Genomic DNA, 17,405 nt, shown 5'->3' with positions numbered 1-17,405 from the left:
AGCGAGTTACAGCGTGTACTCACTTAGGTGGACACCGATTCTTCTAGGGAAAGATCAGATCCTCCAGAGTAAAATAGTAACAGAGTAAAGTGTAAAACAGAAACAATGATTCCAGTTTCTTTTTTATACGCTTTAACACCTAGGGACGAAAATGCCACTTGAGAACAAGGCAATGCTTTATTTGCATCATTAACAAGGACATACACGTATTATCCACCTAACTTGACAACGTTTAACATAGAAGTAGTAATCTATTAAAAGCATAAATGACTGCAGTATTGCAGAGGCAGAAAAAAAATTCACAGCTTCTAGGAGGTGCAGCGTGAAGGCGAATGCGAGGGAGAAAAGGTGGGAGATTTCCCACAGTCTTTCCGCTCCCCGAGTCAGACGGAGTATACCAACAACATATCGCATCTATGCAAAAGGCAAGGGTAGTACCCGAGACCTTTAACACAAGTCAGCAAGAGATCCCGGGGCAGCGCCGAGGTCACAAGGGCGAGAGAGCGCCCGCTTGTAATTTCCTTGCTCTGGCAATGTCTGCCATCTGGACTTTAGACACTGTATCTCACCGTTACCTATACATCTTTCTATTCACGAATCATTGCTGAGACGGTGCTGGACTACGGGAGACAGAATGCACGTTGAGGTTTGTGTTTCACAGTAGGCATACCTGAGGGAGCAAAAACTATTCATGGCCGTGTTCAACCACCAAAAATGCATTTATTTTATAAAAACACCCTGAGGTGGGAGAAGAGGGGACAGATCGTTCCCTTACCCCGCTGGCGGTGGCTTACCTCCCCCGGTAGCCCGGCCCTGACACCGGGGGACACCGGCAGTGGTGGGGGGGACCCGGAGGAGCAAAGGTAAGGAATGAAAAACACCCAAAAAGCGGAACAGTCCCGCCGCGGGCGGCGAGAACCCGAGAGGCGCCGCTCTCCCTCCCTTGGGGCTGAGGGAAGAAGCCACAGCGGTAGGGCCTGCCCAGCCCCAGCCCCAGCCCAGGCCGCGGAGGCCCCATCCGGGCCCGGCGGCCCTGCGGCCCCTCAGCCTCCCCTACGCTAGCAGGACCGGGCCGGGCCTGCGCGGCCGGTGGCGGCGGCGCCTGAGGTGTCCGGCGCCCATTCGCCGGCGGGGCGGGGAGGCGGCGGGGCGGGGAGGCGGGCTCCGCGCCGGCCTCCACCCCCTAGGGGAAGGGAGGAGCCGGGGCCGGCCTCGCTCGGCGTCCGCGGGATGAAACAGCCGCCTCAGCCCCGGGGCGGCCCTTTAAATAGCCGCCACCGCCTCGCTGGTAGCGGAGCGTCGCCCTGAGCCCGCCGAGCATCCTCGTCTCCAGCTCGATCCGCGGCGGCGGGGCAGCACTGCGCCTTCCCCGCGGTAAGTGTCCGGGTTGTGGCTTCGGTGCCGGCCGCTGTGCCTTCCCGGGGGGCTGCCCGGGGTGGTGGCGGCCTTTCCCGCCTCCCCTCGTAGCGCGGGGCCGGGTCGTGGGTGGGGAGGCGCTGCTGGGGACAGAGCCCGCGGGGGTCGACCCTGAGGAGAGGGGGAGCGGGGTCGGCTGGCGGCCCGCTCCCTCTACCGAGGAGGAGGAGGCGGGGGCCGCGGCCTCCGCGCTTTCCCGGCCGAGGGGCTCTGGGGAGAGGGCGGGGGCTGGGCCCAGCCCGGGGGTCGCGGCCTGGCGGGGCCCTGCCGGCCGTGGGGGCTGCGGCCGTCCCTCCCCCGGGCTGTGCGGCGCCTGCGGCAGCGGTCCCCCCCCTGCCGGGGGCGGAGGGGGGGTATTTACGCTGGCACGGTCCAGAGCCACCACAGACAACGCTTCCTCTGTGGTGTCTGTGTGTGTGCTGGCGCTCCTGGAGCGGGGCAGGCTCCAAAGCCCTCCCGGGCAGAAGAGAGTGGTTACCGTTCACGTCAAGAGATCAGCTGTAAGAAAACGTTTCTCTCTGTGGCAGCATAATACAAATTCCCTTAAATTGTTGGCCAGTATTTTCATTTATAACTCCTGTTTCTCCTTTTTCCTCCTCCTCTGACTAGAGCAACCATGTTTGAAATTAAGAAGATTTGCTGCATCGGTGCTGGCTATGTTGGTGGGCCAACCTGTAGCGTTATTGCACAGATGTGTCCCAACATCAAAGTTACTGTTGTGGATGTCAACGAGGCCAGGATCAATGCCTGGAATTCGGATACGCTCCCGATCTATGAGGTGATTGTGTCTCACTGTCTCTTCTTCCAGCCTGTGTTGCATTTGCTTCCCTCCCACCACATGGCATTTCCACATGGCCTGCTTCTGAAGCTTAATAAGTATAGCACAGTGATGTCCTTCAAAAAGAGTATTCTGGGACAGCTGCTCGTTACTAGTGCTCATTAAACCAGATTTTCTAAATAGCTTAATATGTCCAGTGCAGGCAGGTATTTAAGGATTATATATGAAAGGCCTAGTAAGGAAAAATAATTAATTGTGCTAGATCATGCTGACTTTCTTCTAGGATCTAATTTAATTATAACGTAGTCCTCTTACTCAGTTATAGATATATGCTGTATTGTAGCACAGTATGCATGTGTAATACTGAGTGGTAAACTTTATTCCCATTCTGAATACTGCCAAAATCCAATCTGTGCTGCCCATCTTAACCATGTTGTAAGATGGGGACAGTCATGTTCATGATATGTTTATGATTCACTTGTACCATAAAGCTCCAATCTGCCCTGGGAAGACTAATCTGGATAAAAATTATTTTTAAATGTATCACACCGTCGCTCTGTCATTACAGAATTACTTTAATTTGAAGACATGTAAAGCACTCTTCTATCTTGTTTCTCTTAATGCTTGTTATTTTTCACTCTTTTTCACCCTTAAAGAATATGTCTCTCTTTTTCGTTCCTTCCATCTTTTGTGAGATGTAGTCTTTATAGGTTTGAGTTCTTTTCTTTAATGGAAGTGAAAACTTATCTTCACTCGGCTCCCAAAGGCAAGGCATGTTGTCTGGTACTAACAGTTACTCTTTTGCTGTAAGAAGTCTTATGAATCCTGTCTGTGCTGTAATACTAATGTGGCTTTCCCCCCTTAAAACCAAACCTATACTGTGACTTTTTAAGTGAGGATGAATAGACCTCCTTTGTGATACATATACAAAGAAAAATGTGCATAATGCTCAGATTAGCAGGTGAGACATGAATAAAGATCATGAAACCAAGTACTTTGTTTTTATAAACACTGAGACCGAATGAGTTAAAGTAGAGTTAGTCTTGGCATGTTTTTTTTAAAAAAAAAAAAAAAAAACCACACCAACTCACAACATCTGTTTCCTGGAATGGTGTCCTTTGCTTACAAAAGACGTACAAAAACTGCCAAGAATTAGTTCAGACAGTTGTAAAATTGAGTCATTGCACAGTGAGGTTTTTGTATTTTTTGGTTTGGGTTTTTTTTTTCCCAGTGTCAGAAATTGTCTGGTGGGCTGCTCTTCTGTTTGTGTCCCGGTAAGACCATAGTTAGGGCATTAGATGGGTTGTAACACATTATTCTGCCTGCGCTGACCTTTGTTTTACTTTAAGTAGGTATTTGGTGTAAAGTGACACAGCAAAAATGTCTTGCATAAGAAAGGTTTCCCCCTCTGCCTGTTTTCCTCTCTCTCCCTTTGGTGAACCTTTGCCTTTCTGGTACTAACTCAAATATTTCATGTCATGATAGGCGTTTCTCAAGTTGAAGGTCCGATTGCCAGGTTACAGTGTATTACTTTGCTTTTCAAACAAAAAGTAAAGGCTTCTTTTATCTATGACAACTGTATCTTAGTTGATTTCTTTTGTAGACCATTCTAATACAGAGGATTGCTCATGTACACATGGCCTCCCGTTCCTCTTGTCTGAGCGGAGGTGTTAAAGGAAGAGAAAGTGTTCTGGTATAGTATGTGTCTCTGGAAAAAAATCTCATCAAGCTGTGCTTGTGATTCTTCCATGCTGCAGGTGCAGTTCCGTGATAAGTTTAATCTGATCCAAATATGAGTACTTGTTAAAGGAGTGGTCTATCTCTCCGCTGCCTTTCTTTCACTGGATCTGGGCTTGCTAATTTGTTGGAATACTCCTTTATGGTTGGGGCTTTTTGGTGCTGAATCAGTTTTGTATCTGATGTTGGGGAGATCATGGAATGTGTAGCTGAGGGAAGAGGTGGTCCCAACTCTCCTTTTTTGTTTGTAGCCTAGGGAATATTGTAAGACTTTACTTCTTGAATCTACTTCATGTCACTCTACAGGTATTTCTTCAATTGTTGCTCGTGGTAATAGAAGTGAGCATTGGAATAACTGGAGCCTAAAATCTAGTTGTGCAAATGACAATTCAGTGTGGCTGGAAATTTCAAGACAGCATTTTGAGTGTTTTGAATAAGAAAGGGCTTTATTTTTTTACTATTTAATCTACAGAAGCTTTACTTCACATCTGGCAGACTGAAAACATGGCACACTGGGGAAAAAGAAAAGTCTTTTTGTATGTGAAATGTTATGCTGACTGTTTGGGCATGCAGTTTACTGGTCTTCTAACTGCATTAACCTTAACTGCTTTTTTTTCTGCTTTTTTTTCAGCCAGGGTTAAAAGAAGTGGTAGAATCCTGTCGAGGAAGAAACCTCTTCTTTTCCACCAGTATTGATGATGCCATTAGAGAAGCAGATCTTGTATTTATTTCTGTAAGTTTAGTGGGAGAAGGTGGTTGTGTGTGTTGGATTTTTTTTCTTTCTTATCAAATCATTATGTTCCTCTTATGTTGGGAAGAGGCCTTTGTTTTGTCATATAGATTCAGTTAACAACGTCATATCATGTGTCAGGTTTTTTTTCCTTGTCTTTCTCTGAACTGTGGGAAAAGTGTTAAGTAAGCATTTTATTTTTATCTGTTCCTTATAGCCAGTGGAATGTTTGACAAATTAATAGGCTCTAAGTCAAAATGATAACGTTGATGTTTAGCTTGGTTAGATGTATGGGGTCTCAGAGCAGGATATAGTGTAGATCTGTCATTGCAGTGTACTACTGAAATCCATGGGACTCCAGTAATATTAATACAGTTCCTAGATAGGGAGGCAAAATCATATACTGATTATTGGGTTACAAAGATAACTTGTTTCTAGAAGCTTTTAAAGAACAGTGTAGTAAGAGAAGACAGGCTGGCTTTAATATTTTCTAGCTTCAATATTTCTAAGCTGTTGACACCACTAGGAAGAGGATCCAGTCAAACATAAAGAGTGTGACCTTTGGTGATCTAGAAGGTTGTTCCTAATGCAGAATCCAAAAGAACTGATTGCTATTCATCTTGGTAGGCCACAGTTGAGTTATTTTTGTTACTTATGTCCTCTTTCCTTGAGAGCTCCTCTTTGTTAGAGCACCTTAGTACAGACCTCTCTTTCTGATAGTATTTTTCTCCATTCATTAAGTCTAAAATTAATGCTACTTGCCTGGATGACTGCCACTAATGCAGGCCATATATTGCCACCTGTCCTTGGCTTAAAACATGCTGTTGTGTTTTACATGTTGTTGCTGTTTCTTCTTTCAGTCTGTAATGAAAAGGACCCTCTGTCTTAATCTAAATGACGTGTTTTCCCTCATGTTGCCTTTTCTGTGTACTTCAGCATAGCAACTTTCAGTAGCTCCACACTTAGGTTTCACTGCAAAGTTGGTTTAAACAATAACTGCCTTACAAGCTGCAAGATTCTTATAATGTGAATTTTTGCACTCCTAACGTGGAATGGGGGTGGGGGGGAACACCTGTCTGTCTGTAATCATGAAGAAATTACTGGTGTTTCCAGAATAAGGACTAAGTTTCACCGAAGCATGTAGAGCTGCTATGAATTGCTTTTGTTTAAATTCTCTTTGAATAGAGGCCAATGAGCTTTCTTTAGAAGACAAAATGGGTAATTGAGAAAGCTAATCGCTGTTCATCTGATATGGTAACTAGAATAATTCTGGGGTAGAAGCAAGCTGGACTCTGGGAAGGGAAATGTCTGTAACTCTTAACAATTTCACCTTGTCACTAGCTTTTGTGTTGAGAGCTGTAACATTTCTTTCTCCTCTGTGTATTTAACTAGGTTAACACTCCAACAAAGACCTATGGCATGGGAAAAGGCCGAGCAGCTGATCTGAAATACATTGAAGCTTGTGCTAGGCGAATTGTACAAAACTCAAATGGCTATAAAATTGTCACTGAGAAAAGCACAGTTCCAGTACGTGCTGCGGAGAGCATTCGTCGAATATTTGATGCTAATACCAAGCCTAACTTGGATTTGCAGGTAAGCATAATCTTTGAGTTGTGTATTTAAAGGCTGGTTGTTGCGTTTGGCTTTTATCTGTTCTTTGTTTCTGTGCCTGTAGGTGCTGTCTAACCCAGAGTTCCTCGCAGAAGGAACAGCCATCAAGGACCTGAAGAACCCAGACCGAGTGCTTATCGGGGGAGATGATTCTCCAGAGGGACAGAAAGCTGTCCGTGCTCTTTGTGCTGTTTATGAGCACTGGGTGCCCAAAGAAAAAATCCTCACAACCAATACCTGGTCATCAGAACTTTCTAAACTGGTTAGTGTTACTTACTGCTGTTGTCTGCAATGAGCAAAGGATGTAAGTGAAACAAAACTCAGAAGCATAAGTTCACTGACACTGAGTGATGCAGCTAAGACAGACAGACAAGGCTGGGAGGACTTAATAGATATGTCAAAGGATATTAATCTTTTCCAATTATCTTAATTGAGCCAATAGGTGGTATTGGCTTTCCATGAAATCCTTTTCTCACTTTTATTGCTGTGTTATTTATTAATAAACCTCCAGTGCTGCAGAAACTGGTTACTGTCATAAAACGTTTCAAAATCTGCAAGTTAAGCATTACATGATTTTGCTTAGATCCCATTAACTGTTATTTATGTATTAAACTAGTTATGTTATCACTTTGTATCTCAACAGTGTTACATAGATACTAAAGTAATCCTTCTAGTAGTAACTCTCTTCAGTCTGTGCACATCTTGGTTTCTGGAAGAATCAAGCTCTCTTTACTATGTTTTTTGTTTACAGGCAGCTAATGCCTTCCTTGCCCAAAGAATCAGCAGCATTAACTCGATCAGTGCTCTATGTGAAGCTACAGGAGCAGATGTTGAAGAAGTAGCAAGAGCTATTGGAACAGACCAAAGAATTGGAAATAAGTTTCTCAAAGCCAGTGTTGGTAAATGAAAAATCCTCTTCCTTTTTCTTCTGGGCTTCTGTTTAATAGTGCAATGGGTCTTCTAGTAGTGTTTTGAAGTGATTTGATACTCTAAAATCTTCTACAGCATGAGTGTGTAAAAAAAAAAAAAAAAAAAAAAAAAAATATTGCTGTAGAGTACTAGCAGAATCAGTTTTCCTGGTAAAATGGCTAGGACTGAGGTTGCTCTAGACCCTGTCAGTCTGAAACCTGAGGGTTCAGAGTGCGTGGTTTATCCTGCCTGGAACACCGGAAGGAGAAGTTGCAACTTTAATTTTCTGAAGCATCACTGATGATAGTGCTCTCTAAGATGTCTTCTCAATTGTAACTGCTGCAATTCGGTTCAGGAGGTGCTGCCAGTGTCCTGCGGAAGAGGATGCCTCTAGGTCAGAATGTGTGACAGCAACTTTTAATTTGTAGGATGAATTCAGTTGTTAAGATTTACTAACAAGTAAGATGTGATAAAGTGGTGATCAGTATGACAAACTTTCAAGCTTACTGAACAAGAAAAAAGCCTACCTATATGGCTACAGTCTTCATGCCAGGAAAATAAAGTGTGACTTTAAAATAATTTAATAAATATAACCTCTCCTAGAGTCTATGCAAGAGTGAAAACAGATAGGAATTTTGGTAATATGTTGAAAAGCTATTGTTATTATAATTCCTTCTACAGTGTGTTGCTTCTGGGATCCTGAGTAAAGTTCTAGGGGTCAAAGATCCCTCTATTAATTATCTCAGTTCTGCCTTAGTCAGCCATGGTGATCTCTGGTTCTTGGCAATGATTAGGTATCCATTTCTGCATGCAGGAGGAGAGAACCTAATCTTAACATACTTGTTCGAAGAAGTATTCATCTAAATCTCTAGGTGGGGGGAGAGCAAACCTAGGAACTTGTCCACTCACTTGTAATAATAAAAAAACTAGGAGCTATCTTATATGTTTCCCTGAGACTGGTTTAAAACTTCCACTGACTTCAGCGGGACCTGAAGCAGATTCTAGGGCTTCTGTAACTGACAAAGTAGGCAGGCCCAGGAGTTCAATTTTGAGAGATTCTTAAGGTTTTAATTTGCTAACAGTGAAATACTGGGGAAAGTTATAATGCTCACTGATAATTATAACATCAATTATTGTTTTTTCAATGATTGCCAAAAACTACTTGATTGCAAAGACTGAGTTAGGATAGTACCTTAGTTGCCTGTAAAAATAATTATTTTCTCTTTCAGGGTTTGGAGGTAGCTGTTTTCAGAAGGATGTCTTGAATTTAGTGTACCTCTGTGAGGCACTGAACTTGCCTGAAGTAGCCCGCTACTGGCAACAGGTACAAGTTCTTCACTAACTATTTTGAGGAGTTCCTGTTTCTTCAGCATTCAGCTTTCAGCCATTGAGCTTTTCAGGGCTCTCCGTGTATAATCTGTCTTTCAGCTTTAAGAAGCAGATACCTTAACGTTAATCTTTACATCTTAGGGCCCTCAGCCTAACACTGGCAGTAGATATTTGCGGGTGCTTAGGCTTTGAGTTCCTTTTCTGAAAGAACTCGGCAGAACTTGCTATTCTTCTAAATAAACATAGTTGCTGCTGTTGCCTGGTTAATGTTAGGAACAGTTGGGAAGATGTGGGTGCTCTCAGGCCTAGCACCAATGCAGCAGTACTGGGATGCTCAGTCTGTCCTAGCAAGTGTTTCCCTACTAACCAGTGGAAGCACCTCACCCCTCTTCCCAGTCCTGACTGAGAATGATCAAAAGAACAGCTTTATTATCCTGATTTAGGCTGTGGCGATCAAGTACAATGCTGCCTAGCGGATGCCCCCAGAATACCAAGTGCATGATTTGCCTAACTTATTAGCAGCTTTCCCTTTTTCCGATCTTCCTTTTGGCTAGCCTTCTTTCCCATTACTTTTCTTCATCCCAGTCTGCTGCCAAATAAACAACTACCCCTAATTATTTTTTCATCATTGGTCAGTTGTGCCACATCCGTACCGAAGTTCAGTATTTCTTCTACCATTACCTAGGTTGTTGTGGCCACATGGTACTGTTGGCAGGGTTATCTAGGCTCTGTTGGCTTTGCAAGGTTCTATTCCCCAAAAGGTGTCTATTCCAATTATCTGAAGCTTGGCTGGATCTCGCTAACAGCTCCTCCATAACCGCCTGTAAAACTCAGTCATCCCTCACGGTGCTATTGGTGACTTTTGTCAGCTTCTTATGTTATCTGTGATGTCCAATGGCTTCCTACATCCTGTTCAGGTAGCATAGCCTCCAGCCAGGGGCTAGGCAGCAGCCTAGTTTCTTGCAACTATAACTCTTATATCAGTTGCTTGGGACAAGGAAGGTATGGGGTTTATGCTGCCTGCCTCTGAAGAGGTTCAGATTGACATCTTCCTTAGAAAGTGCACCTCACTAGGATAGTCTAGTCCATGACGGAGAGGCTTGCAACCGCATCAGTGAAGCTGAGACTAACTACTGCATGAACCTTGTGCAAGCATCCAGGAAAGCATTGGTTCAGTGTAGGGCTTGGCACACTGGCACAGCAGGAAAGAGAAGGAGCCCTGGGTTCTGATATTTGCTTTAAGAACTACTGCTTTTACTCAGTATAAGATGTATGCAGACAACAGGCAATCCCTGGAGCTGCAGGAACTAACCTTGTAACTTCAGTGATAATCTGATGAATAGGGAAAAAATACCATCTTGAAAGAAACAAATTGGTTTGGTTTTTTCCTCTGAGATCACAAGGTTCCTTCTCCAAATGCAACCTACTTGGTAACTTGGCAACCCAAAGCCATAAGAACACTTAAGCTTTACTCTATGTGGATGTGGTTTTTTTGTTTAACAAAAGCCTAAAAGGTTGCATTGCTCATGTAAACAAGCTACTTGAAAGTGCTTTTAATGCTTTTATGCTCTCTGATTCTGTTTTAAGAGCAACTCTTTGCAGTGTTTCCATGTAGCTTATTAAGCTGTGGACAAATCAGATAGTAAGAACAGGTGCTGCAGGGTTAGGATGAGAGTTGAAAGGAAAGAGTGTTGTGTTCATGTAGTGCAACCCCTTACCTGCACCTCCTGCTTCATTACTGTCATCTTGCAGAGGTCTGTCTGCCCCAGCCCGCACTGGTCAAGTCATGTAATGCATATTAAGCAACTGGGTGAAACCCTTCTTTGTTGCATGCACTGCACTCAGCAGCTCATCCCAGTGCGCACACATGGGAGACCTCAGACCAGTCTGAGGCCAGGACGCAAATTCTGGAGGATACGTTGATCAGAGTAGCGCCAGAATCCTAACTTTTGTTTGCTCTGGTGTTTAGACAGGACAGGACTCTCTAATTCTGAGAATTTTCATTACTTGAAAACATACCTGCAGAAAGAAATGTCTCTCTTACCCAGTCAATTGTTAACCTTTGTTCCCTATCAGCACCCTGTTGAATTGCATAAATCCCACTGCTTTTATTTCTTCCCCTCAAATAAACCTGATTCACCAATATCCTTCTACTGTATAGCTTATACCTCATGTTTCATAGGCTGCTGCTGGTAATTCTTGATTTGGGTTGAAAGCCTCAGAACAGAGGGAAGTAGAGTTATCTTCCAGTCCACACAGAACACTGGAGTGGGGGAAGCTACCTCTCCTGTTCTACTAGTGATCTGGTGGCCTGAGTGTGTGTTAAGGGCTGGAGTTCAAAGTGTAAAGCAGGCTGGGAGGAAAGTACAGGAGCAATCGGAGAGAGTGGACCCACTTTCATGCAATGACAGAAGTGGAGCACTCAATCTGGTTTAATCACACTAGATTTGTGCACTGAAATCTGTTAGTTTGGATTAAAAAGGCTAAAAATATTTTCACAGTTATTCTACATGCCAGCGGAGGTCTGGCAATGGGATGTCTATGTGATATCAAGTACTCTAACACTGAAACCACTTTCCATGTGTCTGCCTAGAATACAATAAGCTGCTTTTTTTTTTTTTTAAAAAAAAAGGCAATCTGAAAAAATCCTAGCCTTTGAACTAGGTAATGCAAGATAGTATGTGTGTATATGCATCTGCAGTCACTGATTAAAACAGGATTTGTCTCAGAACTTGATAAATTAACTAAATTTATCTTTGGATTACTTATGATACTAAGTAAAAATACTTAACTTTCTTTAAGCCTCTGTTAAACTTATGCGTGGGTAGCTTGGCTTGATTGTTAATAGAATCTGCTTATAGTTTAAAATGGTGCCCTTCTGCGCCCTCGTTTTATATAATTTCAGGTAATAGACATGAATGATTATCAGAGAAGAAGATTTGCTTCCCGCATTATTGACAGCTTGTTCAATACTGTCACTGATAAGAAGATTGCTATTTTAGGGTTTGCCTTCAAAAAGGATACTGGGGACACAAGGTAAGAAAGCAAACTCAGTTCACTAACATGGGTTCCCTGTACTTCTCACCAGCTATGCAGCTAAACATCCCCATTCAACTCTGCTAATAAAACCAGATCAGATATAGGACCCTTAATCTCTTGTGATTGAATTGATGTGTAACGAGGATTAGTATTTCTTAAATGGATGAGACAATTGATCTTCATCTCTATAACATACCTGCATGATTCAGAAGCTGGAGCAAATAACTCTAGTAGAATAGAATGTTTTCAGTTGGAAGTGCTTGACCACTTTAGGCCTGACCAAAAGTTAAAGCACATTACTAAAGGCATTGTCCAAATGTGTCTTAAACACTGGCAGGCTTGGGGCGTCAATTAAGTCCTTATTAACTTGCATAAGCAAAGACAGGTTTTTGACAGAGTCCTTCCATTTTCCACAGAGAAGAATGCAAACATTTTTGCAACTGACTCTAAATTGTTATGTGAAGCCAAAGTTTCAGCTTTATTTCCCAAAGGTGATTAATTCTCCTTTCCTGTAAGGCTCAAACTTTGTACGACTCTCTCCAACTGCAGTTTATGGGGAATGCTTATATGATTGATGCCTTGCTAATTATGGTCTATAGGAGTCCTGGGGCTTAGTATCTCTCTTGCATGATTCAGCAAGAGAGATGTAAACTTGTTTTTCATATTATTTTCCTTGGCGTCCCTCAAGACTTCAAGTTTGCTGCTGGCATGGATTACCACTAAGATGTTTAACATAAAGCTGGTATAAAAGCTCTGGCAAGGCATATCATGACACTTGGAGACTTTCGTTGCTTAGAACATGCCATCTGGTTCTCTAACTGATTGATTCTCTTCCCTAGAGAGTCATCCAGTATCTACATTAGCAAGTATTTAATGGATGAAGGAGCAAAGCTCCATATCTATGATCCTAAAGTACCTAAGGAACAAATCATCTTGGATCTCTCACATCCAGGTGTTTCAGAAGATAACCAAGGTAAGAATGTTCATGTAAAGCCTATTCCCCACACCCTCCAAAGAAAAACCCCACCCTATTCTCAAAATACACAAGGTCTTAAATACTATAAATTCATCTTCTCATTTTCACCATGGCAATGATGTGCTGCTGGCTACATTTACTAGAGGAGTACTGTGACTCCTTCCCCTTTCCCTACAGCTTTTATAGATAAATGCTAATTCTGTGCTATTGTATCTTTCTTTTGATAAATATTCATTTGAATCCATGCAAAGAATTTTCTTTCTGCATAATTAAAAGGAAGAGAAAGAAGAACATCAGAAGTAGAAAAGACTAGTGTTGCTCTGTCAGCTCCTTTGTGTCCTGAGTCCTATCTTGCCTTAGTTCTTGCTTGCATATGTGAAGTAGAAATAAAGAAATAATTCTGGAATTCACTATAGAGCATTCTCCCCTCCCCCATATCACTTCCAAATTCACATTCACTTAAATTCAGGAACACTTTGAAGTAATCATTGGTGACTAGAAATTTCTTGTGGAGAAGCAGGGGGTATTTCGGATCTTTGTTTTCTTTCTGTATTGTGAGGGGAAGACTGGAGATGGTAGATCAGACTTCTAGAGGTGAAGACAATGGAGGAATGAGCTGTGATGGAGTGAAGGGTGTACCTTATTTGCCCTTGAATGAGAGGGGAATGGGAGCGTTGTCTCTAGGCATCTGCTGAGGCAGTCAAAGGATGAAGGCAGCACCTAGTGAGACGTGTATCTTTAGTGTGAGCCGTGATGTGCTGCTGTTGTACAGGCAATGACCTTTGTGAGAGCTGGCATTTGAATGCTCCACAGTAACTTTGAATTCTAGTGATGCTCTTGACTGTTTAAATCAAACTTGAATGCTTAACTTCAAACATCTAAATGAAGTCAGGGCACTTAGATGCCAGGTACAAGCTGCTTTCATTTAAATAAGTGAAATCAGAGTGACAAATGTTTTGACAAAAGACATTTCTAGATGAGTGACCTGAAGCTCTCCTTGTTTGAGTAGGGCAAGGAAGGAGACTAGTTTGCCAGGAGTGCGCTAGGGTGATGCTGAAGATGTGTGCAGAATAAAACCTCGTTTTCCTTCTGTTACAGTGTCTCGGTTGGTCACTATAAGTAAAGATCCCTATGAAGCCTGTGATGGAGCTCATGCCCTTGTAATTTGCACTGAATGGGACATGTTTAAGGTAAAAATGTTATTTTCAAATTAAACTGAAATAAAAAGAGGTGATCATTATGCTATTTATCTACTCTGGCTACTTTGATTGCCCTTTACAGGAGTTGGATTATGAACGTATTCATAAGAAGATGCTGAAGCCTGCATTTATCTTTGATGGCCGGAGAGTTCTAGATGATCTCCACAACGAGCTACAAGTCATTGGCTTCCAGGTAATCAACTGGCTGATGCTGCTTCTTATGTTCCTTTCGTTCTGCTCTCTGTTCCCTTTAACTTTTGCTCTGCAATGACTGAGTAGCAAGGCAAAAAAACCCTCTTGAGGTGAGGATTTAAATCTAAAACCACCTGTACTTAAGTCTCTTCACTAGTGCTTTCTTCGTCCAGTACCTTCCTATTTTTATCGACCGATGCTTTGTTAAAATCAAAAGCTGCATCAGCCTATGCCATCAACATTCAGCGGTGTAGGCATGCCTTGAAGCGCTTCTAGTGGAGAGAGAATTTGACTACTACTAAAATCACCCGAATAATTGGATAGAAGCATTCAAGCCAGGCACAATCAGAACAAAATCTACAAGCCAGATCAGTTGCATGTTTTGGCTGTGCTTCATTCTGTGTACTCCTGAGTACTGTGATCACTTGCATCATGGACATAGACTCTCTTGCTGTTTTTCCTGTGCTTAAACTACACGTGATTATTACACTGTTTGTGAACAGGCATGTAGAAATTGCTTTAATCAGTCAATTGAAGCTGTTATGAGCAAATATGGTACATATAGCTAACGTAACTACTTGATTACATCATCACACTCAGAAAAGAGCTGTTTAAACAGTCAGTTCAGATGTATGTCTAGAATATATTCATTAAAAATTTTCTTAAATTATTACTTAAGATAGTTTGAAGTATTTTGTCTTTTGGTGCTTTGCATCTTACCTGTACTACTTAAGAGGAAAGCTACAGCTCTCCTCACTTACTGGGCACCTGAACTATTTTACTAGCTGGTGTTTTGTCCTCTACAAGTTCTCTCCTTAGTGATTTACGTTAGTCTGACCTACAAATTAGGGGAACCTGTCTCACTGTTTGAGTTTTGCAGTACCTGGCTTATGTGTGTGCCAGCTTTGTTACATGCTTCCTTTTACAGAGTTGGCTGCCTTTAACCTTGCAGAGTCTGTTTCAAAAACATGCCACTGCATTAAGAAGGGGAAAAAGCTTCTTCTATCCTAATTTACTGGATATAAATCTCTAGACAAAGGAGGCCAAACCCACACTTTCTGAATACCCTGAAACACTTTGATATTTGCACCGATGGTCCTATGAAAGCTGAGTCACATGAATGTTCAAATTAGCAAGATGCAGCTTGAAATATGCAAAGCAGGCACCTGTGAAAGGATGGTTTTAAAAAACTCTTTGCAGTTCCAATCCCAGAAACTGTCCCTGGGCACACTGTGCTTTGTGACTTGTATTATTCTAGTGTTCGTGAAATGTAGTCGTGGTCCTGGATTTAGGTTGTAGATGCCTCATAGGCTGACATGATTCTGTTAATTTGCCACACTGACTTCTGAATGTCCTTTCTCTTTCAGATTGAAACAATTGGGAAGAAGGTGTCAGCCAAAAGAATTCCTTTTGCTTCTTCATGTGAGATTCCTAAGTTCAGCCTGCAGGACCCACCGGTCAAAAAGCCTAGAGTATAATGTTTAATAGGTACTGAAGGAATTCTGTGGACCTTCTTAGTGATAATAACTGTAACCCTATGCTTTTTTTAAGGAAAGATATTTTTCATAAACTAAAAACCAATTTTACACTAGAAATGGTACCTGGTACATGTGAATTCAGTCTATTTTCAAATCTCTATTTTTATAGCAATTTTTTTTGGTTACTGAAGATGGTACAGACCTGTTTTTAATAATGAATCATCTTTTAAGTGGAAAAGTTACCTTCAAACTGCGGACTTCTGCTTCCAGAAATGTTCCTAACCTGCACTTTAAATATTTCAAGTGATATCAAAGCAAAAGAAATAGAACATCTTTTTACATAAGTCCAGTTATGGACAGTGATCAGGAATTTTAATCTCGCTGATTGTTCATTTTCTTTTAGGGTAATTCTTTGCCCAGTTGAATGTTTGTCCTAACTGGCATTGAAGTCAAAAGAGAAGTTCTAAGTGAATTTGGTAGGATTTGGGTTGAGCCTGGAAATAGAGCTGACCACAACAATAATACCCCGATCCTGCTTGGGATCAGTGGGTACTGGTGCGGTCTAAACTGTGTCCGTTGGGAGGCCAGATAGTCCTGCAGGTGTTTGTCATGTAACTAACGACAGTGGACTAGCAGCTATCAACTGATCCACTGGCAGATCTTTACTTCTGATTCTTTGGTTGTCTTGCCTACATTCCATGTGCAGCCATGTAAATTATTGATCTAATCAGATTCCTGGGGCAAGTTTTTCCTAAGTTACAGCGATACAACCCATCTTCAGCAGAGGAGCATTCTGCTTGTTTGAACATTGAATTTAAGCAGAATTACCCTAATTTGGTATCAGTCCAAGTAGAAAGCAAATATTGGCTTCAAAGCTATATGATGGTTATCTTTTTCCTTCCTTTCTGCTTACATACTTGTTCTGAAAGCAGCTTTCTTAATGAATTTGCAGGAATTTATTCTCTGCTGTTAAATTATTGAAAACAAAAATTCAGCCCCACAAGTTAGTCAGCTTGCTACCTCATTTAATTAGCATGAATGAATATGTCCTATGTTATTTTGATATTTTTGCTTTTACTATTATTACCTAATTTCTACTTGTTTTTATTATTATCAATTGGCCAGTGCTATTAAAATCCTTGAGATGACAAAGTTTGCGTTTGGCTTGTTGCATTGGGCGTTGTGAAATGGAGGGGAGCATAGAGAAGGGTGACCGTGAGCAAGTCTCAGACTAGAAGACATAGATGTCTTAGTTGAAAAATAGTGGTGTTGAGATGTTAGAGAATTATCCTGTAAGTAGTCACATAATACCTTCTGAATTTATTCAACATGTGTGCCTTCGAGTATGCTGTATCAATAGTTAAACAGAGCATAAGATCGGTGTCGTCTTGGTAATGAGTGTAATTATCATAACCATTTACCCACAGAAATGTAGCTGCAATTTAAGGTTTAGGACACATACTTGAAGATTTAAGGAACTTGTCTAACAGTTTGGGTAGACAATACAAGACAGCGTTATCTGACTGAAATAGCTGTATCCTTGAATCAGATGCTTTCAGGTTCTGCGGTTAATGGCTTCCACATAGGGACTTACTATGCAGCAATCACTCAACACTCTGGGCAAATATGCCTTGGGCTTTTTGTCCTGTCATAGGATTCTTCTGTGAGGAGCACATCAGAAGCCACTCAAAGGGAGTGGGAATTATGGGGGCTTAAAATCAAGCTGTCATCTTTCATTATGCCATCTCCTCTTCCCGCTTCACTAGCGCCGCTTTCATAGAACACCCGCAGAGCAGGGACAACCCTGTGACACAGTTGTGTTTGTAAGCATTGTAACGCAACTGGGACATCACCCTGTCTCTGCAGGTAGGCATCCTCTTGATTACCGGAGCACCTGAGAGGGCAAGCTGGTCCCTTCTCCTTAGGGAGGAAGAAGAGGGTACTGAGAAGTTGTGCTTGAAGGATCTCTTGTCCTGAACTGTGTTTGGGGTAGCACAGCACTGCTTCAGGG

General features: G+C 42.2%; 1 protein-coding gene across 2 annotated transcripts; it reads left to right on the top strand.

The window, feature by feature from the left end:
• Nucleotides 1-1,180: 1,180 nt before the first annotated feature.
• UGDH (UDP-glucose 6-dehydrogenase) lies at nucleotides 1,181-16,565 on the top strand. 2 transcript variants are annotated; one of them, XM_063336079.1, is made up of 12 exons: nucleotides 1,181-1,374; nucleotides 2,026-2,194; nucleotides 4,563-4,664; nucleotides 6,054-6,254; nucleotides 6,337-6,534; nucleotides 7,024-7,171; nucleotides 8,411-8,505; nucleotides 11,416-11,546; nucleotides 12,389-12,522; nucleotides 13,624-13,715; nucleotides 13,807-13,917; nucleotides 15,284-16,565. In XM_063336079.1, exons 2-12 carry the CDS (start codon nucleotides 2,033-2,035, stop codon nucleotides 15,392-15,394), a joined length of 1,485 nt encoding a protein of 494 aa, XP_063192149.1. In that variant the 5' UTR covers nucleotides 1,181-1,374; nucleotides 2,026-2,032; the 3' UTR covers nucleotides 15,395-16,565. The 2 variants fall into 2 exon arrangements, with proteins under 2 accessions (XP_063192149.1, XP_063192150.1); XM_063336080.1 differs by lacking the exon at nucleotides 1,181-1,374 and adding an exon at nucleotides 1,825-1,916.
• Nucleotides 16,566-17,405: the final 840 nt, after the last annotated feature.

This window comes from Chroicocephalus ridibundus, chromosome 5 (assembly GCF_963924245.1).
Source record: "Chroicocephalus ridibundus chromosome 5, bChrRid1.1, whole genome shotgun sequence".
Taxonomy (NCBI): Eukaryota; Metazoa; Chordata; class Aves; order Charadriiformes; family Laridae; genus Chroicocephalus; species Chroicocephalus ridibundus.
This window is presented reverse-complemented; position numbering and strand designations above follow the sequence as displayed.